Source organism: Myotis daubentonii, chromosome 14 (genome assembly GCF_963259705.1).
Source record: "Myotis daubentonii chromosome 14, mMyoDau2.1, whole genome shotgun sequence".
Lineage (NCBI taxonomy): Eukaryota > Metazoa > Chordata > Mammalia > Chiroptera > Vespertilionidae > Myotis > Myotis daubentonii.
This window is the reverse complement of record NC_081853.1, coordinates 15,355,640-15,381,139: the sequence shown is the minus strand read 5'-3', so window position 1 is coordinate 15,381,139 and position 25,500 is coordinate 15,355,640. Positions and strand designations below refer to the sequence as shown.

The following is a 25,500-nucleotide window of genomic DNA, read 5'->3' as shown; positions in this document are numbered from 1 at the left end:
GCTAGACCTTTACCAAGGTGACACCTGAGCAGCCCAGGCAGGGTTTGCCACAGCTAATATCCTGGCTCTGCCCCTAACCAGCTGTGAGATCAGGAGTCATTGGCCACCTCTCTGAGCCTTCCTTGTCTATAAAATTGGGACAGTACAAGGACCCACCTTGTGGAGTGGCTGTGAAGATAACTGAGATGATGGCGTGTAAAGCACTTGGCTCTTAGAAATAAGGAGCACCAGCAGAGAGCATGGGAGAGAACTCAGTGAGCACAATGACCAGCAGTATCCTGGGTGAATAAACAGGAAAAATGAAGGCCATGCCAAGGTATCGGAGGCAAGAGCTTGACAGAATTCCCTCCTCTTGGGAACCACAGTGCTTCGCTGGGAGCTGTTTTACCACTCCTTCTGTTGGGAGGAAGAGAGGGGGAAGGAACAAGTAAACAAGGAAACCTGATTTTTTAAAGTCTTATGCTTTCAAGATCTACTATAAACTGCCACCATATCCTGTTCAGGTAAAGGCCCTCCACATCTGTGGTTGCTTAAATCAGCAGATGCGAAACCCAGAGATGTGGAGGGGTCATGTGTGCACCTCTTCTGACATACTTATGAAAAATATCCACAGATAAGGGAACTCTCAGTTCAAACCCATGTTGTTCAAGGATCAACTGTCCTATGTGCCAGAAAGCACTTCACATCCATCACCCTGTTCAATTCAGCTCCCTGGGAAGTAGGGCCTTTGACTGGTCCAGTCTTTGGATGAGAAACTAAGACCCAGAGATGCAGTCAGAGTCACAATGATAGCAGAGCTGGGAACGGGCCCTGAAGTCAATGTGCACCAAGAACTAACTCAGAATGAGCAGGCACCTCTTTTTCTGTTAACGACAGGAAATGTGTTAGTGGCTCCCGCTTGTAATGGCTGTCAAATTTCTGCAAAGAAAGTCCATTTATTCTGAGAGCCAAGTTTCTTCCTGATGTAAGTATTCCTGTTCCTGCTCCAGACGCCACACAGGCCAACAGGCAACTGCCCAGGGGAGGGGGAGGTAAATGGTCAAGGCAGCAGGTTTCTTCCCTCTTACAAAGTACAAGGCATACTGACCACGCTCGCCTCCTCACCCTGGATAATCTCTCTCCTCCTCAGAGGGAGAGCCCTCAGAAAACTGGGTTAGGAACCCCAGCTAGTCAGGAAACAGGAAAGATAATCTAGAATAATGAACCACCACACTCTTAAAACAAAACACTTTATTTGATGCAGAAATTCTAGAAGTACAAAAACAACATTTTGCAAATGTCAGCTGTGATCTACTGTCACCTATTCAGTTATGTACAAATTGAAAAAGACATTGTTTTCCATGTAAAATAATGCTATATTCTGTCAGTGCTCACTATTCCACCAGACGCCACAAGGGACAAACTTAAAGATGAAACAAAGACAATGGCAATAACCACCGTGTTCCACAGGCTTTCCCCAAGAATGTGCTAACAGGGAGCTTCTGTAGTAGGAAAGGAAAAAACTAACCCTGAAAACAGAAGTTACTTACTCTCTAAGTGAACACATTTGATTTTTACAAATTTTTTCTTTGTTCACACTCACGGTTTTTCTCAAGACAAAAACAAAACAAAACACCCTTTTAAAAAAATAACCGATGACTACACATTAGTATAATCCAATGGTAATTTTTTTGTCGAATGAATAGAGCAGTCAGCTTTGTCTACATCACTTATGAACAAAAGATTGCTTCTTTGCATCTGAGTCTTATATGGCATAAACCAGTCATAATGGTTTGCTTTTGCTAAGTTTTCTGGATATGAAAACACAGTGCTTGGTCAATTCAGAGCCATGGCTGCAACCTTTTAGAACGTAAAAAGGCCCCGTGGGGAGTCTGGTCCCAGCTGAATTTTGGAAAGGAACCAAAGAGCAGGAGAGAAGACAACTAACAAAAATTCCCAAGAGTCTTCATTCGACCTCTCTGCAATCTAGCCCTTAGCAACTACGGTCTGTCTCACCAGTGGTCAAACTGAAGTCTGAACCATTTAATAATATTGTGAGTAATAAAGGTATGTCTAGAGATAAAAAAAATAAAACCCAAAATTGAGAGGGAGGAGTAGCTGCCACTCAGAAGGTAAGAGCTGGTCTTTAAAGAGTATCTTGAAGAAGTTCAGGAATTACATTAAACACATTAAGAATGTGCACCAAATGTTTAAGCGGGGGGGGGGGGGGGGGCACATATGATAAGAGTACTGTCACCAAGAAAAAAACAATAACCAAAAAAATGGCAAACAATCCCCAATTGAATATAGGTGATATATCATTTTATAAAGTGCCATTAAATGTTTAAGTAGTAAGAGAAGCTGGGCACAAAAGAATTTCCTTGTAATCCCCATCCTGAGCTTGGTCTTCACAAAGCACCAATGTGAATAAGGCACCTCATTCTATTTGGGCAGTTAAACTGAGTGTGAAGCTGAGAAACAGAATAGCAGGGAAAATTACCAAGTCCTTGGAAAATAAGAGCTATGAAAAATGGCTTAAGTAGGTGGGATTATTTATCGTTGAAATAAAAGCACCAGGGGAATGACTTCACTATGGTTTTCAAACATAGGGAAGGTGACCAGCTGTTCTTTTTCCACTGCACACTGAACAAAAGAAGCTGGTTTGAATTTCTATAGGGAAGACGTACAAAGAACTATCTGATCAGCAGGATAGGTTACAGAATCTCCTTTGCTGAAAATCCAGGATCCCATCCACAGCCATATGTCTGAAATAATTCAGGCACAGCCTTGTCTGTCATCGGGGAGCATGCTAGATAACCCAAACTTTCACCCACCCCCAAAACTCTGAAATCGGAATCAGAGCTATTGGCTTACAGTTAGACTTCCTTTTGTTTATTTTCACCCTGAGCCTGGAGAGGAGGAGATATAGCAAGGATGACCCAATACCCCATGAGGACTCCTAACTACTATCTCAATACCAAAAAAATAGCTTTTCTTGGTATATAATTTCACACCTCTGAACCAGAATCAATTCACGGGTCATTTAAAGCCGAAGACAATGCAAATCCCTGGCTCTAGTACACACTCAGTTCCTTGCCCTGTTCCCCACAATGCGTGCTTTTCCTTATTCAGTCTTGGCCTAAGCTCAGAATTGCACATCATCTAAAACACTTTTTAAACCAAGAGCTATAATTACAAATAAGGTCCTTCAAGGTTGTACAGCTTAAATGAAATTGTTTCAAATGTCATATTTTTAAATTGAGAGAAATCTGATTTTAAAATTAACAGCTGGCTTGCCTTTCTCTGAAAACACCACAAAATGTAAAGAAAGCAATCAAAACATTTCAAATACATTCACAATCATATCACATTTCTTTGGGGGAGCAATGAGGGAAAGCAGCACTCTAGCTACTGACTGCATTTAGCAAGAGCATTTTCTGGTGGTACCAGAAATCTATAATTACCATGCATGCCTTTCATTTCAAATCTTATGAGCAGAGATTGGTGACAAACTGGCAGCTAGTGGGCCAAATCAGGTCCACCCATGTGTTCTGTTGGGTCTGAATGCATTTTAAAATGTTTTATAATTTAGTTGTCAATTCTAAACAAATCAGAATTTTTCATATAAAAACCCAAATGCTCAGCTTCTCCTGAAAGATGGGAAGATCAGGAAACATTGTGTGCCCAACTGGCTGGAGTACCTGCGGCCTGTAGGTAGGAGAGGAGCACTTCAGTTTACCATGGTCCCCACCATGCCGTCTCCCCAACACTGAGAGGACACGTCACTGCCATTTATAATCACACCTTATTTATCATTACACCTGGCCTGCTACACTGGTGCCCCCTAAAGACATACCATCTATTAAATAAGAGTAGCGGTTTTCACCAACAAAATAGAAGTCTAATGACCTTCACCTCGGCTTGTCCACTTCTCTCCAATAAAGACATGAAGAGTAATTCCTATCTCTAAGAGAGCTGAATTAGTGTTCAGGCGGTTGCAGACTGCTGCAGGGTTTTCTCTCTTTGGGGAGGAGGATGTGTTATTCTCCAGGAAAATAGCCGTTTTTTCTTCCTTGTTTTGGTTTGTTTTTTTAAGAAAAGATGCTCAACCCTTTGTGGGGGGTGGACTCTGGAAAAAAATCACATAAACCCACATTTTTAGAGATGGTTTTCCTGTTTGTTTACACTTAAGTCAGCAAACCTGAGACTACAGAATGGTTAAAAAAACAAACACACACACATGTGGCTATGAAGTAGTAAGACTAAACTTTGACAAACATACCTGGACTTAAATTACTATACATTGGATTCCAAAGATGTCAGTGTTGCTAAAGACATAATTTTGAACTTCTGATCTGGCACTATCTTCAGTTACTGTTCATGTGTCAATCAAAAACTCTGTCTCATGACTTTACAGGCTGCCCATCTCCTGTGTGTCTCAAAATATTATTACCTGGCTGAGTCACTGAGCTGGGCCTGGATCTGAATGACTTCTAGAGAGCAGTGTGGTTCAAAGGCCCAGCACTGGGCCCTCTGGAGTACCTTCTGCCAACAGTGTGGGTGGGCTGGTCTCTCCTCGGTGGTCCCTTGTAGTTGAACTGAGAGAAGAGCACACCTTGACTTGGGCTTTCTTTCACTTCTCTGATCACTGACTCTCTTGGCAAAGATGACCGTGTCGGGTGCTAAGTCCTTTCTGTAGGGTATTGTGAGTTAAGATAAACAACCCACCTTCAACTACCTGCAGGCTTCTTGGTTACCTGGAACCTTGGACTTACACTGTCTTCCTGTCCAGAGGACACCATCTAAATTAGCTCCACAGGCCATTGACTCTTGGGATCAAGGACTCGAGATCATCCCTGTGTTCCACTTGTTTCCTCAATGTCTAAAAGCCTGTGACTTACAGAACCTTTATCTGAAGTCTGGCTTATCATTTCCACTGTCCAGAACAATGTGAGTCAAAAAAAAAAAAAAAAAAAAAGAGCTCTGCTTAAAATAGATGTTTTGCCTTAATCTACAAGGCAATTATTCCCATTCCCAGGATGAGATGCGGGGGAGATAGTGAAACTAGTAAGGCAAAACAAGGAAGTTGGACTTCTCAACTTTTTCTGAGTTGGACATTCCCAGTGTACAACAGTTTGATTTTGTTGATCACAAATATTAGTGTTTCACAATAAGTGCCCAAACCTTAAATCCAAACTAAAACATTACCTGATATTTGGACTAGCACCTTTTTCCCTTCCATTTTCATAAGTGAGTTCACTTAGCAAGCTCTCTGCCCACATTTGGGATGCTCCCCTGACCCCATCCTCCATGCTGCCACTGGGGCCACTTTCTCACAGATGCCTCATTTCACAAGCCAAGCTGAATGTCTATCCTAAAAGTGACCCTTAATAGTTCCTTTGGAGCATACACCATTTGGTCTCAATAGAAAGCTCTCCCATAATGTTCCAAAGTGAATTTTCTTATGCTGGCAAGTTTGAACTGCCCAAGCTCCTTCACAGGCATGCCGAGGATGGGATGGCAGGACGGTCACCTGTGGGCAGGAGCTCTGTGCTCGTCCTCTATTTCACGGTGACAAGCATGGAACGTCTCTTCTCCAACAAGCCTGGTTTTATGGGGGAGGCAGTTCTACTGCTCACTTGTCTCTCCCTCAGAGCAGCTGCAGGAAACTCGATGCCAGAGAACAGACAATCACGTTCTTCTCCCAAGAAGCTGCCAGCTGCCTTTACAGAGCAGGAAGTGTGACATTTGCGTCAAAAATATACACAAACCTCTTCTTTCCAGGAGCATGTCATCTTCCCTTCCCCACCTGCCAAGCATGTGCTTGGAAAGAGAAGTCCTGCCCCATCCCACCTCCCACCCCTCCTTGGGATGTTTCTCAGCGTCCCCTTTAATATCAGTCCTTTTTTGCTGGAGTCAAAAACATGGTCCCTGGTGTAAATGCTAAGAAAACAGGGTTCCAAATCCAACAGCATCTATGAAAAGGGTGGCAAAGGACGCTCACACTCCCAGAGGGCACAGGGAGCAGAAGGGAACTATTTTCCCTTTGGAAACAGAAATTCTATAGGGAAGTCATTCATAAAAACAGAACATTTTCTTTTTCTTTTTATAGAAAATTATTTCCTTCTAAGCTCCAAATAGCTGTTTTCGGTAGGAAGGAGCACGAGAGATAAATCTTTCATTGGGTGAGTACAAAAGAAACACAAAATGAAACATGAGTCACAGGCTGGGTTGTGGGGAGAATACTTTCAGATTCAAGAACTTCATGATTTCAGGTCCCATGTCTTCTTTAGACAGTATCTGAAGAGCACATTCATCTTTGGAACAGTCCCCTCCTTTTCACCTTCTTAAAAAGAGGTTTGTCATTAGTCAGAACCAGTTCAGCAGATTAACTGGCCACCGCTTCCACACACTGCTGTACTTCAGTGGATTCGGACCCCAAATATTCTGGACAGTTTTTTAGACCAGAAGCCAAGTGACACATGAACCTCAACTTCCAGTACTAGAGTCCAGCTGTGCATCCGTCTCTCAAACACAAAATTCCAGGCACCACCATCTGAGATACAGCGCAGCACATGCAGCCCAGGAGAGCTCGGCAGGCAGGTCGGCCCTCGCATGCTACTCGGACCCAGAGGTGGTCCTGGGAGCTGAGCTCTGGTGCCTTTGCATGTTGACCAGCCCATCTCAGACAAAAGACAGTCATCCTGGCCCTGCAACCCCACCTCAGCCGGCCATGCCACCCACAAATACATGAAGACTCATTTTATAAAAGGTGATTATATATTCAGTCACCTTCTTGACCTTTTAAACAACCATGGCATCATAAGTTCCACACCTAAAGTGGACAGGAGTATCATCTCTAATGACATGGGTTCCAGAGAGACTGACACTTGATTTCTGTGTTTGTGAAGGTATTAAAAGTGCTTTTTCTACAAAGCATTTCAAATCAAAGTAGCCAACAATGAATAGGCAAAGTCTGCAGAGATAAATTAAGTCTGAACGATCAGTGCAGGTATTTTCCTGTTTCTTTTTATATGTTTCCTCTCTACCTCCCAGGACTGGCTCTAACCCAAGGTCTGTCCTACCATGGCCAGCTATTGTCAAATCTTATGGACATGCCTTTCCGAGCTCCATGTGGTTTTAGAAAATTGGAGACTTTGCCAACGTATCTGTTAGAGGAGAAGGGCAAGGAGAACAAGTACTAGCGCGAATTCCACTCCAACCATCCTCAGCTCCAAGTGGGCTACACAACCAGAGAGATGAGCTGGGGAACCAGAGAGCGGCGGCAGCTAAAGTGGCAATGCTTCGACTCCTCTGCTTTGTTACAAAGGGGCGACTGCGTGGAGTTCACCAGTGTAGCTGCAGCAACCGGGTTCTGCTTTATACACCCCGGAGGCGAGGAGCTTGGACGGAAGGGCAGGAGGGTCCTCCTCACCTAAGGAAAGAAGAGAGAGCAGAGACACAGGTCATTACACATCACTGGGCTGGGCACTCAGACCAGAACATGGCAGGACCGGGGTTTGGACTACAGGCTTTGGGCAAGTGAGGCAGGCATGCCAACCAGCTCAAGCTGCTAAGAGGTCCCAGTTCCCTTGTTGAGAGTCAACGGTTTGCATGCATGACTCCAGCTAGTCACAGGCACAGTGAGGATGACAGGCATCCTGCAGGGGCTCTGCTTGCAGCCTGTGCTGAGCTGTGGGGCGAACACTGCACCCCTGAACCCAGGTTCAACAGATGTGGCTTCAAAGACATGGGGATAGTGAACCGCGCAAGTCCCCACGAAGATCCAGGCCCACGGACGCTCCTCTAACACTGCTGGGGACCACTGCATTTTGGGATTCAGATGTTTCTGGAGTTTAGGAAGGGGGCACAGTGCACATGTTGTCTATTACATGACACGGAGCTGGGCAGGTCACCCTAACTTAGCATCAGCTCCCACCTGTGAACATGCCCATTACCTGGGATCCACTGAATCTATCAACGCAGTTGTTACCTCCCATCAGGTTTCACTGCCGAACAGGTCTGCACCCAAACTAGGAACACACTTTCACGGGTTTCGGAATTAGGAGCAAACGCTGGGCCTGCACGGGATCGGACCCACTGGCACTTGGGGCCCCGCCTTACCCAGGCCCGAGGAGGACGACACGCTCTCGGTCAGCGAGGACGTTTCCGTTTGGTCCGCCGAGAGCCCTTCCATGAGGGGCAGAGACAGCTCGGAGGAGGGCACGGAGGAGTCGTAGATGCCCGAGTCCCGCGGCATGCCCGAGGCGCCCACGGCCTTCCCGGCGCGCAGCAGGGGCTGCAGGACCGGGGCGCCCACGGCCTCCGCGGCCTCGTCGGGGCCCAGCTGCTGCCCCTCTGGTGACCCGGGGGCCGGTACCTCAGCCTTGAGGTCACTTTCGGGCCCCAGTTTGCACATGACGTCATTCAGCACCAGGCCCGAGTCGAACTTCTCCAGGACCGGCTCCTGGCAGCGGAGCGGGGGAGGCTGCGAGGGCACCAACTGCTTCTCAAACCAGTCGGGCTCCTCGTCGATGAACTGGTGCATGTTGCAGATGGCCACGTACAGGGACCGGCCCGCCTTGCTCCGGAAGTAGTTCCTCCTGCTGACGTGTCCGAGCTCCGGGAGGCCGTGGTCTCGCGGGAGGTTATGAGCTCGCGGGAGGCCGTGGTCTCGCGAGTGCAGGTGGGAGCAGAGCTGGGGCAGGTGGTCCATGAGCTTGTACTTGGTGCTCAGGTCCAGGACGCCGGGCACGTCTCCCTCGCAGGAATAGTCGAAGTAGACGGCGATGAACTTGCTGAGCGCCGCCGAGGAGCTCTGCTTGGCCTGGCGGAGCTTTTCGGCGATGGCGGCCACGGCCACCAGGAAGAGCTCCCCTTTCCCCGAGCCGCGGCCGCCGCCCCTGTGCTTGTAGTTCTTCTTGTCCACGAAGTACTTCATGCCTTTGGAACAGACCACAATGATGAACTGGGACTCGTGGATCTTCTGGATGACCCATTCTCTCTGCCCTTCTCGGCAGAGGCTGAAGTCTTCCCACAGGTCCAGAGCCACCTGGAAAAACAGGACCCGCTCTCACTCACACGGCCTGGAGTGTGGCGCAAGGATTGTTACAAAAGGGCACCTCGGCCCGAGCTGGTTTGGCTCAGTGGATAGAGCGCCGGCCTGCGAACTGAAGGGTCCCGGGTTCGATTCCAATCAGGGGCACATGCCGGGGTTGCAGACTTGATCCCCAGTGGAGGGTGTGCAGGAGGCAGTCAATGATTCTCTCTCATCATTGATGTTTCTATCTCTCCCTCTCCCCTTCTCTCTGAAATCAATAAAAATATATCTAAAAAAAAGAAAAGAAAAAAAGGGCACATCATCTCTCCCTTAATCATTATTAGCAGCTCTAACAATGATTACCTGGCCCGGAGGAACAGCTAACAGTCCGTGGGTGACGGTCACACAGCAGACCGTCTGCATCATGCCCTCGGTTTAGCATAATGTGGGGTCATTACCACTCCTGTTCTACGCGTGAAAAGACAGAAGCACAGAGCTTCTAGCAACCTGCCTAAGTCACACGTCACCTGTGAGGCCCTCAAGGGGCTGATCAAGTGTGGTGCAGAGCACTGAAAACGTAGGCCCTGGGGTTGGTCTACCTGATGAGTGAGGCTGCCTACACGGGGGCAGGTCCCAGAGAGAAAGCTGGAAGGTGATGGAGGGACGTGGGTGAGGGACCCCCAAAGGGAGTTGAGAAACGGGGCTCAGGTCTGGATGCCACAGTCACCCACAACGTTGGATGACTCATGTCCACAGAGTATGACTGACAGGACCTCCCCAGCCATCTCAAAGCCATGCTATTTACCAGTTGTTCAGTGGCTGGAGAGGAGGGTGAACTACAGTAACATGGCCATTCTGGCTAACTCATGCATGACCGGCACTTCCCACCATGGCTGCACAGTGGTCTACAGGGTCACATCCATACAAGGCCTTTAACCCCAAAGGGGGTCTGGTAGGGAGACTGAGGATGGGAGAAGAAAACCAGGCCCCCTCAGAGGGCTCCACCTTCTCAGACCATTTTCATCTGATTCTACTGAAATCATCTCTTGGCAAGTGTAGCTTTCTCTTCCTTTCTTTTTTTTTTCTTTTTTTTTTAAATTCTCACCCAAGGATATTTTTCCACTGATTTTTTAGAGGATGAAAGGAACAGGGAGAGACAGAGAGAGAAAAACATCAATGTAAGAGAGACACATCGACTGGTTGCCTCCCACACATGCCCCAACCAGGGCCGGAAATTGAGCCTACAACCGAGGTACATGCCCTTGATTGGAACTGAACCCAGGACCCTTCAGTCCGCAGGTCAATGCTCTATCCACTGAGCCAAACTAGCTAGGGCTCTCTTCCTTTCTATAGCTCAGAAACTAATTCCCAATGTTATGCCCAAACACAAAGCCACAGTCTGTTGAGGGGGAAGGGGATCTGAAATGACTTTGCCTTCTGCTCTACGGTGTTACCAAAGGGAAGAAACCCTCAACATCTATCTATCCACTTGCTGAAAATAATCCTGAATTGTCTTACACATGCCCTAATTCTTCCAACGTTATAAATTCTAAAGTCTAAGGGATTATATACCAAGCATTTTTTAAAATGTTCCTATGTTGGATCCAGCAATTCCATTTCCAGGCATCTGTCTTTGAAAAATCATTAGAAATGAGGCAATATTGAAGTACTGAGATGTTTAACAATTTTAAATAACATGGACCACGTGGCTGTTTAAAATTGCAGTTTACATAAAGCTGCTAATTGTGTAAAAATTACTAAAATGAGACAGAAAATAATTCTGACCTATTCAAAATGCAAAACTGTGTGTATGACTTCATCTACGCAGAAAAAGACTGGAAGAAAATACACCAAATATTAACCATCATTCCTCGTTTCTCCAAGTTGAGATTACAGGCCATTTTTTGGTCATATTTTTCTAGTTTCCAAATTTTCTACAGTATTACACAAAATTGGGGTTTGTCTGTATCTGAAGACTGTGTGGCACCAGTTAGTTTGCTGTTGCTTTTCAGCACGTGCTAATCTGCCAACCTCCACTTTTCTGCATTGGGAAACCAGGCCAGCCTTGTAAATACGTTTTTAGACATTAGGGGGCAGCCTCACCACATGGAGAGATTCTGAGAAACCCGCCAGCAGGCACAAATAACCCAACTACATAATTACTGTACAATTCTTGCATTTGCAAGAAATATGTCCATGAGAGCTTCAAACTTCGCTCTAAGATTAACACTATATCATTATAGAATAGCTACATATGAATAGCTTAACTCAGAAGAAGAGTATCAAACCAGAGCAGACCATTTGAGCCCTTGATGCATTATTATTTTCCCTTTTTAGCAAAGCTCCCCCAAATTGTCAAACCTGCTACTTTTCTTGCCCTGATCTCTTTGACCTTCCACTGCTCTGTCGAGTGACCACCTCTCCCCACCTACCACATGCTCCCAGGGCAGCTGCCATTTGTCCCCATAGGACTTCCTGCCAGGGGGGTGCCACTCACAGCTTCTGAGCAGGAGTATGTCGGGGACTGAGCATTAGAAAACTTTTAGTACTGGTGATGAGTAGAAGACACTGGAAGAAGAGTGCGAGGCTCACCCCAATTTGGAAGCCAGGCACTGCTGGAAGGCAGCTACCACCTAAGGAGGCCTGGAGGCAGGGACAAGGTGGCCAGGAGAGGGTGCGGAACATGTGCCCCCACAAAGATAAGAGACTTGAGATTCCTTACCTCGCAGCCACAGAAGTCCTGGAGGAAGTAGGCGAAACACTGGACAACGTTCATGTGATTCTGGCCATCTTTACTAGAATAGCAGAGGAAGACCTTCGGCCGCGGCCGCAGCCTCTCTCTCGGGAGTGCTGTGGTGTAGGTGGAGGACTCAGAACTCTCTTCATCTAAATGTGAATATATATTTTCTAAATTGGAAAAGAAGATAAGATTGATAGCTATGAGCAGTGCTTTGTCCTGTTCCCTAAGACTGGGGGCCTAACGTTATCTTCAAGAAACAAGAGGCGACACTTCCACACAGAGTACAAGGAGCTATGTGGCCTCCCAGAGGCCCACCTGGAGGGACCAAGCACTCGGGCCCAGCCCCCGTGGGGACCACCACCCACGTACCTTGTTGCTTCTTGCGGCACATCACGGTGAAGAGCGTGGCGAATGCCGATATGACGACCAGCGGCACCGTAATGGCAACAGCCCTGATGGGCCCAGCCCACGGGGAATGCACTGGGGAATTCCAAAGGGAAGGCTTTTAAACTCAAGCAGCATAACAGCTTCAAAGAGAAATTGTGTTTTCTTTTGCAGTATAAGCCAGCCACGTAACAGGTTCCAGGATCCCTTGACCACCTTCTCTAGGATTGGTTTGGTAATTTTAAAAAGGATTCATTTTGAAGAAACAATTCAACAGTTAGTCTGCTAACTGTAAATACCTTCGAGTGAGAATTTTGCCTAAGGAAACCTCCCACCACCGCTTTTCTTCCGAGGACAATTGACTATTTATTTAGTTCCAGAAGACACACACCGCACTGCCTTTGATCTCCCAGGCATCCACATTAGAGTGGAGGGAAGTCAGATGAGATGGAACAGCCCTTACGAGAGAGGTGCTCAAGTTTTTGTTGTGTTTTGTTTTTGTAAACCATTAGTTCAGATACCTTGGTGTACTATAGTCCAGAGCCAACGTTTCCAACAAAACAGTCTTACCTGGCTTTAAAGCATAATGGACCACTTTCCTTGTTGTATTAGTGTCATCCACCAGCTGCAAAACAGAGGACGCTATATTATTATTTTAAGTGATAGCATCTCAACAGATTTCATGCTTTTGTCATCTGTGGGCAGTGCGGGGCGGGAGGAAGGAGAACGGGGCGAGGGAAGGGCTGCCGCCTGTGATCCTTCACCAGCCAAGGGAGACACTAGTGGTCAGACACATCTCTGCTCTACCAAGTCAAGAGTCGTGACTCCCTCATGAATCAAAAGGTTGTTTGTTCATTGACGAAACCAGCTAGGGATTCCACGTTCTAACAGTTTTCAACTGAAATGGCATCTAACCACTGATCTTACTGAATGCTTTAAGAGGGTGTGTCTGCTCAAAACCACATATTGCTCCAGAGTAATGCAAGAACTAAGTGTTTCTACCAAAATGTTAAGACATGTTGGTTGTCTCTGAATAGAAAGGCTATGGACAATTTTTAATTTCTCTTTCTATTTTTCTTTTACTCCTGTTTTTGTAGTATGTCTGATACTGGAAAAGAAATTACAAAAAGAAAAGAAAAATATTCTATCATTTACATGCTCTTTTAAGCGGAACTTAGAACTCATGTAAATTTATACAGAACGTCAGCAGAAACCTAGAAAAGTATAGGCAGATGTAACAGGCATAGCTTTTGCTTTGCTGTTTTATTACTAAAACAAGACACTTTAAAAGCTAAAGTTTTAAAAATATACTTTTGTAAGGAAGAAGGAGTATAGAAGTTTTAAATCATGGTTATGTGGACTATATGGTCACATAAAAATACTTATTTTGAAATATTTAATGAAAAAAATCAAAGATCAATTTCATGTAAACTTTTTAAAAAGCATGTTAAGGACCATGTAAAAATCTAACCGCACACCTTCAATGGCTTGAAATTTAGTGTTGTAAGCAGTTGGGGTTGAAATGAACTGGACTCGTTCTGTAGAATTAATAGGGCTTTCCTGAGTTATACATACCTCAATTATATAATCGCCCGGAGATACATTTTGGAGGAGGCAGCTGGTTGTCTCTGTGTTTTGCTCCTGTAAAGAAACAATACTTTTAAAACTTGCTTCTTAGATGAAGGTCATCAGGACCTCTCTCTTCCCCCAGAACTGAAGATCTCATATAAACTTTTTATTTTTTTCAGGAGCCATCAATCAGATCAGAAAGCAACTGTGCTTATCTGCCACATTATCTGAACTTCACTTTGATAAAAGGCCTAGGAGAGCCTGGGACCCCTGTCATATTGTACACTTAGCTGGTGGTGCCCTCAGCAGGAATATTTTATTTGAAAACAAAGAAACTATACAGTTAGAATTTTACTTAATAAAATGGTGGGGAGAGAAATTACCTGCCCGTGTTTGTGTTTATTTTATTTGCCATAATTTTAACTTGAGCAGAAGGTCAAAGGAGGTGATAGCCAGCAGGAAAGCAAAACTGAACACACACAGGAGCATGCCCAGGAAGACGCTGGGGTTTTCCACTGCCACTAACCACCTCTCGGGGCTCTCAGGGGCGACCCTGCAGTTCTGTGAACTTCCCTGACACGTTTCCCACTCCCTCTGACCGCCTCCAGTGTAAGAACTTGGTTACTGAGTTTCAGCTTAACCTTGGCCTATGTGTAAAAAATCAGTAGCCACTGAAATGCTAGTGACATGGCTCCTACATGTCCTTTTTCCACTTAGAGCTGTGTGGCCTCAGGTTCCCCGTCTGTACGGTGGGGATGACAGCAGCCTCTTTCACAGGGTGGTAAGGTTTCCATGAGCATAAAGCTTGGTGGTTGCCACACAGTGAGCACTTGATTAATATTTGAAATACAGAACAAACTAGAAATGCTTCATTACTTTGGTTCCTTGGTAAAATCCTTATCAGGCTCCATCACCACTGGGATAGCTGGGGTGCAGGTAACGGGAATGAGGGATGACGGCAAAATGGTCTGCGACATACCCAGTGATAATATTCTGGAATATCTACCAACTACTGAGAGTCAGCAGCACCCAGTGCTCATGCTGAACCATCCAAATTCCAGGGCCTCGGGGGTCACCTTTAAAACACGGAGCGTTCCTTTATGTACACCTAGCGGCCCACCTGTTTACAGGTCTTTCGCTTGAAGGGTCCCTCGTGCTTGAGTTTGTAATGAAGAGAGAAGAAACGGAAGCCAAAGGTGTGTGGAGCGTGGTGGAAGGTCACCTGCATATCCGAACCGTGCTGGGTGATATTCAGGTTCCGAGGCTTCCAGACTGGGAGGAGAAAGGACCCAAGTGAGCACCCCAAGGCCACCCGACACCACCGGGGTGGCAACACGTTGACAAGAACAGCTATACTTACAGGGTTTGCAGGCCAGGTTGTCCGGCTGTAACAACAGGTCACAGGCTGTTAACAGAGATAACATTTTTGGTTATAGGACAGTTTGACATTTTTCGTGCCCAACAATTCAATAAATATAAATAGGTGGCACTGGGTGCTGCTGGGAAGAGTATTAAATACATAGATTCAACACTGATTTTCAGTGCAGTTCAGCTATATCTTACGAAAACTTAAAGTATACAATACAAAAATATTAATGCAGTTCACTTTATGCCAAACAAATGAAAACAGTATAAAGTCACCCAGATTTTAAAAGCTTGCCAAGCGTTACGTAGTTTCAAGGCCAGCAGCCAAGGGCAGCAGGAGTGTTCATGCTACTGCCACATGGAGCCTGCTTTCGCTGTAAACAGAAATGATGCTGGCCCTGGCCCTCTGTGGAGGTGTTTGGGCACAGGAGATCGAAGTGAGCCTGTTAACTGTCTCAGGCTATCTTAACCTTCACTAGCATTCTAATTTAAAATCCTTTTGACTGAGTCTAAAAGTAACATCAGGCATTTACTAAGGAGTAGTAGCATCCATGCTGAAAACCAGGCATCAAAGCCAATACTTTGAAACGATTTCAATGCAATAAAAACAGAGAGAGAGGCCAAACAGCTAGTTCAATATGCCATGTTGCTAACCCAAGGAGAACCCTCTGGAAAAGGTCGATACAATTCTAAGAAAACCAAAGGCAGTCTCAAGGTCACTGTACTGAAATAGAGAGAAACACATCTCCTGCCTCCACCTCAGATCCAAATAGACACACTGATTCCAATGGGAACAATTAATCTTAAATTATGCCAAGTTTGCCCAGCTGGTGTGGCTCAGTGGTTGACTGAGCCATGCACCAGGTCACCGGTTCGATTCCTGATCAGGGCACATGCCCAGGTTGTGGGCTCATTTCCAGTGGGGAGGTTGGGGGGGAGGGGGGAGAAGGCAGCTAGTCAGTGTTTCTCTCTCATCAATGTTTCTATCTCTCTATCCCTCTCCCTTCCTCTCTGAAATCAATAAAAATCATACTTGCCTGGACAGCTTGGCTCAGTGGTTGAGCGTCAACCTATAAACTAGGAGGTCATGGTTCGATTCCCGGTCAGGGCACATGCCCGGGTGTGAGCTCGATCCCCAGCGTGGGGCATACAGGAGGCAGCCAATCAATGATTCTCTCATCATTGATGTTTCAATCTCTTTCTCCCTCTCTCTTCCTCTCTCTGAAATCAATAAAAATCTATTTTGAAAAATTATGCTAGGTTTGATTTAGGCAAGTTTTCATGAACACATGCTTTGGATCCTCCCTCTGGTTGTTATGTATGAGATATCAAGAGATAATGTTCGGTGCTAATGGTCTTTTCCCAGTGGAATCTTATTTAATTAAGAAAATGAGCCTGGCGGGAGTGGCTCAGTGGTTGAGTATTGACCTATGAATCGGTTGTGGTTTGATTCCCAGTCAGGGCACATGCCTGGGTTACGGCTTGATCCCCATCAATGATTCTCTCTCATCTTTGATGTTTTTCTCTCTCTCTCACTCTCCCTTCCTCTGTGAAATAAAAAAAAAAAAAGTTTTTAAAAAAGAAAATGAGGCCAATTATTATAAAATAGAGGCCCAGTGCACGAATTCGTGCACGGGTGGGGTCCCTTGGCCTGGCTGGCATTCGAGGCCTATTGGGGGCTGGCCGGCAGAGGTGGGACCCCAGGAGATTGGCTGGCCGGCCCCCCAATTGGGGCCTATTGGGGGTATCAGCCGGCAGGGGTAGGCACCGTGGGAGGTTGGCCGGTGGGGGGGAGGGGCCGCAGGCTGGCTGGCGGGGGTGGGGGTGCAGGAGGTTGGCTGTGGGAGCACACTGACCACCAGGGGGCAGCTCCTGCATTGAGCTGGTGGTCAGTGCGTGTCATAGCAACTGGTCGACAGGTGGTTCTGGTAGTTCGGTGGTAACAGTCGCTTAGGCAGAGAGAGAGAGAGAGAGAGAGAGACGGGGTGGGGGGGGGAGATAGATATATAGATGATATAGATATAGATATAGATAGATATAGATATAGATATAGATATAGATATAGATATAGATATAGATAGATATAGATATAGATATAGATATAGATATAGATATAGATATATAACTTTGCTGCATAGACTAGAAGAAAACGAAAGACTAGAAGAAAACAGCCAGAGTAAGAGTTCCGCAAAGGGAACACTGACGAAGACTGGAGTTGAGAGTAAAAGCACCACGGAGGAGGAAGACGGCAACCAGGTCACACAGGAGGGCATGTCGGATCATCTGACCCTGGAATGCCAGACAGAACAGCTGACAGGAAGGCAAGAGAGAACTGCTGCAGCCCTCAGGGGGCCTGTCACCAAAGCAGTGGTTCAGGGAGATAAAGAGACTCCGTGTGCAGAGCAGATGGAAGAGGAGGCCAGGAAACAAAGAGAACCAGCATGGTTAGGGCTAGAGAGCGTGGGTCTGAAAGTCAGACTTCTGGGGTTCCAGCTCCAGAAAGCCCTTTGACCTCTCTGTGAGTGAGCCACATCTCATTACTGAGATGGTAAGATTAAATTCTTTGCAAGGTCATCACAGGGTAAGCTGGGCTAATATTTGGAAAGCATTTAGAACAGGGCCTAGCACATAGATGCTAAATAAGTAAGTAGAAAGAATAAATAAATTTCCAGGAAGAGGTGATCTCGGGAACATTGCCTAATTTTCTTAATCTAACCCTGAAAACGACAGGCAATCACTCACCGAGGCCACCCTCCTGATGACAAAAGATGAAATCATTTCATCCTTTACCCCAAAACCAACTTATACTTCTTATTCCTGTTTTTTTTTATTGATTTCAGAGAGTAAGGGAAAGGGAAAGAGATAGAAATAGAAACATCAATGATGGAGAGAATCATTGATCAGCTGCCTCCTGCAGCCCCGCACTGAGGATTGAGCCCACAACCTGGGCATGTGCCCTGGCCAGGAATTGAACCCTGACCTCCTGGTTCATAGGTCAACACTCAACCACTGAGCCACGCCAGCTGGGCGTATTCCTAATTTTTTAATCAAATGGTTTTAATACCAGCAGCATCCTGGGCCAAACTTTAATTCTAAAAGTTGCTTTTCTGGATGCTTTTCTCTGCACCATGCTGGTTTCAGATCAGTATTTAGTGGGTTCTTAAACACATATCTGTTGAAAATTAAAAGCTGAAGTGTCACCATGGGAACCAGGCAGGAAGACCAAACTCACCTCGGGTTCTGAAAAAGAAAGGGTGATAATTGCTTTCATTTTTTATGGAAGGAAAAGGGACAATCTTTACAAAGTAATCCGTCTCAAACTTCATATTCAGGAAAGGTTGAGATTCCATTCCCTGAAAGGGAACAAAAACACACGTGACGTCATGGAGAGATGACCCACCCTCCACCCACCCGAGAGAGCGCGGTCCTCCCGTTCAGTCACCGGACACACCAGAGCTGGGGACGGGCCCCGGGAAGGAGGAAGTCAGGGCTGTATTTCCTGGATCCAGTTTAGGTTTGGATCCCTCACCAAAAATGAGGATCAACAATGCCATCTGTTCTTTGGCAAGGAAGCCAGAGCTTTTAACTCTGAACTTCGAAGACAGCGGGGAGGCGCCCACAGACTCTCCCGGGAGCACAAAGCCACCTCCGGGACGGCTGTCCGCGCGTAACCCGAGAGACGTGTTTACCAGCAGAGGTGCTGGAGGCTGCTCGGGGAGTGTGCAGCGGCTGGCAGTGTTGCCCGCCACTGTCGCCCACCTGGGCAGGTGGGGCGGCCCCCACAGCCCCTCCTTCTCCGGTTTCACAGACTCTGAATAGCCCATTCAGACCCCGGAACAATGGTCTTCAGGAGCACACTCCCGCGTGCGACTCACAGTTCTTTTGAAGCTACTGTTGAGCTGCTTCGGGTCCTTGAGAATCAGTTGCTGGCACTGTCTGCCCTCCGACTTCAGCTCCTCCAGGATTACCCGAAATCCTTTCAGGAATTCGATGCCTAAGCAAAGCAGAATGCTTCTATTAAAGGTGGACCTACTTGCTTTTGAACACGCTTTCCTTCCTCCAAGATTATTGTCCTGTCCGCCTACACAGCAGTGAAAGGAATTCGTACTCTGGCCAGCACATCTGAGTTCACAGAAAGGAAACACACACTCTGCATCCGTCCGGCACAGGCCAGGTGATTTTCCCTGCCACGCCGTCCTATTCACTAACCTCCAATCCAGCCAGCCAGGTCAGCTGCCCACTGCCTCTGTGACCGTAGGGTTCAAACACTTAGACTCAAGTCACAATTGGTCATAAAACGTCTGCAGTGGAATACATCATTCCTAGGTCATTAGCCAGGGTGGATTCAACTGATAAGTCACCGGGCTGACTAGGGACTCTCCCCAAACTATGTTTCCACTTTAAACTGTAGTCCTGTATTTGCTGGCATGTTTCAATGAGCAACATACAAAATTCCCAACAAAAGTGTGTGTCTGCACCCAAGGGGCTCCTAGGCTTGAGATTAAATAGAGGCCGAGAATGCCAGGGGGATTTACAAAGCGCTTCTTGCTCTAATCTCGCTTGAAAGGCAGACACCCAAGAGCTGCCCAGTGTGTGCAGCACAGAGGCCCCAGACGCCCACAGCGCCGCTGAAAGGCGCCGGCCCAGCCTCCCGCCACCTGAGCTTCCCCCGCTACACGTCGGACTAGATGCTTTCAAAAGGATTAAGCTCTGATGTCCACAAGAGCCAGCACCGGGCTCTGTATCCCATGGAGACTGGAGGAGTCCAACTGCAGCTGGAGGTCCCCCCGGCCGGCCTCAATTGGCACGATATCGATTTCGCATTCTTTCTGCGCACTAGACAAGGAGAGTTTCCAACCCTTCCCCTCCCAGGGCCAAAGTAATTACACAGGATGCAATTAACCAGGTGGGAAAATGATGGATGGCAAAGGCCAGGGAAATCTTTTTCTCTTTCAAATAGGTTCTCCAATCCTGTAGCCTTTTGATTAAAAGCACGTATTTTATGGTGGGCCGGGCAAAGGAGCGACAGGTAGAGCTTCCTGTTTTAGGGAGTCTGCACATAGTGTGAGCAGGTAGAAACTGTTGTATTTCAAGTACAAAGCTTCCTACGGGGGTGACACCCAGCTGACAGACAGCCCAAGGTTCAAACGTACTGACAAGATCCGGCAACTATTCAGTAGATCTCACGGAACTCGACTTTTGCGATTCCTCCTCACGAGAATTTTTTTTTATTTTTTATTGATTTCAGAGAGGAAGGAGGAAAAGAGATAGAAACATCAATGATGAGAGAGAATCACTGATTGGCTGCCTCCTTGCTCGTCCCACCCCCAACTGGGGATCGAGCCCGCAAGCCAGGCATATGCCCTGGCCAGGAACCAGGACCTTCCAGGTCCATGCCAGCCATGCCTCCCCAAAATTGTTTTTAACGAATTCTTATAATTTATATTAAGATTTAATTCATGCAATGCCCCCTAGAACTACTACTTTAACAAAAGCCAGGTAATGAGTATGATTAAAGAGCATACATGTCACAGTTATATAAAAATTAATGTAACTAATTACATTAATGTACAGGGTGGGAGTGGGTGGTTCTAGTCCTTATTATTATTATTTAATTGATTTTAGAGAGAGGGGAAGAGGTAAAGAGAGAAAGAGCAAGAAACATCGATGTGAGAAAGAAACATCAATTGGCTGCCAACCGTACGTGCCCCAACCAGGGATCGAACCTGCAACCTAGGTATGTGCCTCGACTGGGAATTGAACCCACAACCCTTTGGTGCACAGGTCGATGCCCTAACCAACTAAGCCACACTGGCCAGGGCTCTAGTCCTTATTTTTAAAAGACCTGCCAAGTCTGAGAGGAGACAGCAAATGTAAATCTTAAATCACAGTAACACCTTTATCACAATTCTATTAGCATTTATATTATACTAGAGGTCTAGTACGGGTGAGATTCATGCACGGGGGGAAGGGGAGGCCCCTCAGCCCGGCCTGTGCTCTCTCACAGTCTGGGACCCCTTGGGGGATGTCCAACTGATAGCTTAGGCCCACTCCCCACAGTAAGAAATCCTTAGCACTGCCTTGGGGTGCAGGCAGCCATGGGCCTGGCTCAGGGCTTCTGGCTGAGCGGCACTCCCCTTGTGGGAGTGCACTGACCACCAGGGGGCAGCTCCTGCATTGAGCGTCTGCCCCCTGATGGTCAATGTGCATCATGGCAACTGGTTGTTCTGCCATTCGGTCAATTTGCATATTACCCTTTTATTATATAGAATTGTAGTTATATAATGTTTGGCAATTTTATAGGACAGCTTCCCTTACAGCAGTAGTTCTCAACCTTCTGGCCCTTTAAATACAGTTCCTCATGTTGTGACCCAACCATAAAATTATTTTCGTTGCTACTTCATCACTATAATGTTGCTACTGTTATGAATCGTAATGTAAATATCTGATATGCAGGATGGTCTTAGGCGATTCCTGTGAAAGGGTCGTTCGACCGCCAAAGGGGTCGCGACCCACAGGTTGAGAACCGCTGCCTTACAGGAACTTATTTACCCCTTCCCATTACTTAAGTCATTAAATCCTCCTAACAACCATAGATAAAAGGTATTATTATTCCCATTTTATTGATGAAGAAAACTGAGGTTTGAGACACTAAATGACTCACCCAGGGTCATGCAGGAAATTAAAGGGCAGAGGTAGGACTCAAACCCAGAATACTCTTAACCCGTATGTTTTTCTGGCTCCCAAAGAGCTTCCTTGACAAAACCTCACAGAAAGAGATAGGACTTGTCCAGGCCCCGCACCCCTGCCCCCTGGCCAAATCATCATGCAGGTCAACTACAACCTTCTGCCACACTGTGCCACATTGCTTTCCTACCACCAACTCGCATCTCTTCCTTTCATCCTAAAGAGGGAGCCTGCAACTCATCAGGCCAACCCCTTAGCCATTTAGCCTTACATGGAGCGACCACTTCCCTTTTATCCACAGAGAATGTCTGTATCTTTAAATGTTAAGATAATGTTATTTTTGGAAACCCAGTGGGTTCAGACCCAGCAGTACTGACATGGATAAGTGAGTCAGGCCCACCGGTCTGACTCATCCTCCCTCTCCCTGCACTCACCTCGCCTGCAATCTGGTTCTTCTGAGATCTATCCTATTCAGATTTTAAAATTCAGACTTTATTTTACTTTTCCCTTGGCCAGATTTTTTTTTTAATACTAAGATTGGGTAGCAATGCCGAAGGACCAGGTTTTGATGATGATAACAATAGCCACAATTTTTTTAAGAACTCTCTCTAAAAAATGGACTGTATGTGTGTCTCAAATTCTTACAACAAACCAAGGGGCAGTCATCTGCCCTTCACAGATGGGGAAGCTGGGGCTCAGTGAGGGCTGAAGGCTTCTTGTGATTCTGGGTTCAGACCCAGGCCAACTTCAAGAAATGGACCCTTCCAAGCCCCACATTCAACTGCGCCATCCTCTCCTGTGTACCATCAACTCATGAATGAGGACAAGCAGCGTGGCCCTAACCTGAGTCTGGCCAGATAATGTGGGTTTGCTTTTCCTCTTCCTTTCTTTCAGTTTGGTTTCTCTGGCCCACACGGTTTAAATAAAAATTCAATTCGTTGCCAACATTTAAAAATTGTTGGTTTCATGGTTTCTCATGAAAACTGGGATTTTCCTGAAAACTCACAAAATGTGCCAAAGCTGGGCCTGCACACATCTGCGAGGCTAGAGACCATTAACGCTGGATGCCAAAGCCTTCACGTCCTTGGATGGGCCACCCATCCTCCCACTGCGGCTGAGACACAGAGGCCAAGCAAGGCCTGTGCCATTTATCACTCACACACTAGCACGTTTCAAACCCACATCTCTCTCATTCACAGCCAAGGGCACAAAAGAGGAGCCACAGGGCACAGCATCGAGCCGTGAACATGCCCAGCATAAAAGTAGGAGGTGTGTCCGTGCCCAAGACAACCAGAGCTACTCTCATGTCAAGACCTGCCTGGCCCCCGGAGGCCGTGAGGTCTGGGCCCCTTGCACTGGGCACTACCCACCCAGGCCACCTCGGTGGACTCCATTCTGACCACTTACCAAGGGCCCCTGGGGACCAAAGAATGGTGACGGCCACCTGGTCGTGGCAGGCGTACTGGCTGATGGTGATGTTCTGGGCATCGGCAATCACGTGCTTCCCCACTGGATTCAAGTATGTGGTACAGTCTAGAGAGAGTTGGGAGAATAAGAACAGTCACTTTTAAAAGTTTTTATTTTCAAGTTCTTCCTCTCAAATTACATAAAGCATGTCTGCAGGTGGCCAAATCCATTCTGTGTGCCTCAGAAGCCCAAATGCGAGATCAAAGGTTGACTGTTTGGAAAAGTATAAGGTGCTGCAGTGAGATTTATTTATAGCACCATCCCCACACTCACCCCACCCCTTGAATTAAATCCCAGGACAATGGTTAGGAGTATCCTTTGTGGGCTAGAGTTTGTGTGTGTGTGTGTGTGTGTGTGTGTGTGTGTGTGTGTCATCAACTTTTTTACTATTTTGAAATTTTACCCAAATCAATAATTATTTACATTCATTCAATCAGTTTTCAGCATTAAAGAGTTATTTGAAACAAAACAGTGACTGAATAATTGGGTTTGCTTGTTTTCAGAAGAAACCTCGAGGGCAAGGTATCTGAGGGAAAAGGAAATAAAATGAGGATGTGAATCCATGGGAGAGTGAAGACTTAACCAATTAGAAGCTGCAAAAGATACTGACTGACTTAGTGACAGGCAAAGCACCTCCCCATGTTCACTAGCATCGGCAAAGGTGAAACTTGTGTTCCCACACACCAGGTGTCATCAAAGGCACCACAGCACCCACCAGACCCAGAGTCCATGCTGCTGAAAAACAAAAAACCCGACCCTTGGATTTTGTCTGAGGCCCTCGTTCATGCCACCTGCGAATGCAGCCACGACCGCGGGAGCAGCTGTGCCACCTGGTTTTGCTAAATACACCTTCAGAGTCTGCAAGATCCTGAAAGCTGCAAGCAGCTTCCAGCCAGACGGCGGGCTGGGACTTCTAAGAACGGCCGCAGGCCCTTCTGGCCACTCATTCGGGGAGAGCCACCAGCCATCCCTGGCGTCACCAAGTCATATTCTTATGCTGTTTCGTTTCCGTTCCCTTCTCGATGGTTAAGCTTGAAAACCATCTTTAGGATCTGCTGCAGCAGGTCAATCCCATCAAAGCCACCCCTCCGAGGTCAGACCGTTTTCCTTTGTAGCGAAGCTTCTAAGAAGCTCGCCGAGTCTGCTGTACTCCCCGTCTCACCACCCCCCAAAACCAGACCGCACAATTGCGATATTCGGGACTAAAAATGTTCACTGGATATTTAAAGATTAAGAGACAATATCAGAAAGACATGAACATCACCCAGAACCTCCCACCACACAGAAGTAACTGCTAACCTCTAATGGGCAACCTCCTAAGCTCTGAACCTGCATGTGGTCTTCCTCCTTTTAAATTGTTCTTATTAAAGTACAACACGCTCACCAAAACACAGAGCTCCGTGTTACAGCTCCACCCTCCACACTGCTTTGTGTCCTGCTTTCTTGCCTGACCACATGAAGTGTTCTCCCATCTGCTTCAAAAACAGCCCTCCCACATTTCAATATTACTTCTTCTGAGAAGATGCTAATCATCGATAAAACTGAATTCTACTTCTGATGAACATTCGCTCTCAAAGCATTCAACATGTGTTCTCTGGGTGTGGGAGAGAATTTTACAATAGGGAAAAAAGTTAAACATGTGGTGCAATATCCTCATTACACAAATGAGGAAACTGCATCTAGAGAGGTCCGCTGGGTGGCACAGGATTCACCGCTGACCAGCCCAGGGCCAGGGCAGAAAGCAGCCTTGGATGCTCATGCAGGACTCCTGCCATTCCATCCTCAACACAGAGCTTATTACTCGAATGAGTTCTAAATCAGAAGTATTCAGCATGCAAAAATCCTGGCTGTGCCCAACTTTCCAGTATAAGACACGGCAAGATCCCCTCACACCTGCAAAGTTCAAACATTTTCACTTATTGAAGTCAATAATGAAAGAGAAGCCTTGGACTTCAACAGCTTTAGGAAAAGATGGGTGAACAAGAGAAAATCAGGGTTGTTTCTTTGTCCAACCCTAATGCCAAAATTAGCACTCTCCTGCTCTCTGTAAATACAATTATGCAAATAAAAAGTCTAAGAATTAAGAAAAATGTATTACAACCCACTCAAGCATTTCCCCCCTCAGAGCCTGAAGAAGAAAACTAGAAATGCAACGTGAAAGGAGGCAAGGAGACCGGTGACATTTGGTTATGATTTAATGGCAAGGTATTTTCTTTCTTTATAACATCAAATGGCAAAAGAATAGAAAAATAAGATTTTGTAGTTTAAT

At 46.4% G+C, this 25,500-nt stretch overlaps 1 protein-coding gene across 2 annotated transcripts in view; it reads right to left on the bottom strand.

The window, feature by feature from the left end:
• Positions 1 to 1,215: 1,215 nt before the first annotated feature.
• IL17RD (interleukin 17 receptor D) overlaps positions 1,216 to 25,500 on the bottom strand; it is a 67,984-nt gene continuing 43,699 nt past the window's right edge. The window contains exons 3-13 of one of the 2 annotated variants that reach the window (XM_059663225.1): positions 23,172 to 23,297; positions 18,953 to 19,071; positions 18,310 to 18,430; positions 15,073 to 15,117; positions 14,833 to 14,984; positions 13,719 to 13,784; positions 12,714 to 12,768; positions 12,129 to 12,239; positions 11,742 to 11,926; positions 8,104 to 9,031; positions 1,216 to 7,414 (exon numbers count right to left, since the gene is read on the bottom strand). In XM_059663225.1, the coding sequence (XP_059519208.1) occupies positions 7,302 to 7,414; positions 8,104 to 9,031; positions 11,742 to 11,926; positions 12,129 to 12,239; positions 12,714 to 12,768; positions 13,719 to 13,784; positions 14,833 to 14,984; positions 15,073 to 15,117; positions 18,310 to 18,430; positions 18,953 to 19,071; positions 23,172 to 23,297 (2,021 nt within the window). In that variant the 3' untranslated portion in view covers positions 1,216 to 7,301. The remainder of the gene's footprint in view (positions 7,415 to 8,103; positions 9,032 to 11,741; positions 11,927 to 12,128; positions 12,240 to 12,713; positions 12,769 to 13,718; positions 13,785 to 14,832; positions 14,985 to 15,072; positions 15,118 to 18,309; positions 18,431 to 18,952; positions 19,072 to 23,171; positions 23,298 to 25,500) is intronic. The other variant, XM_059663226.1, reaches the window with a different exon arrangement.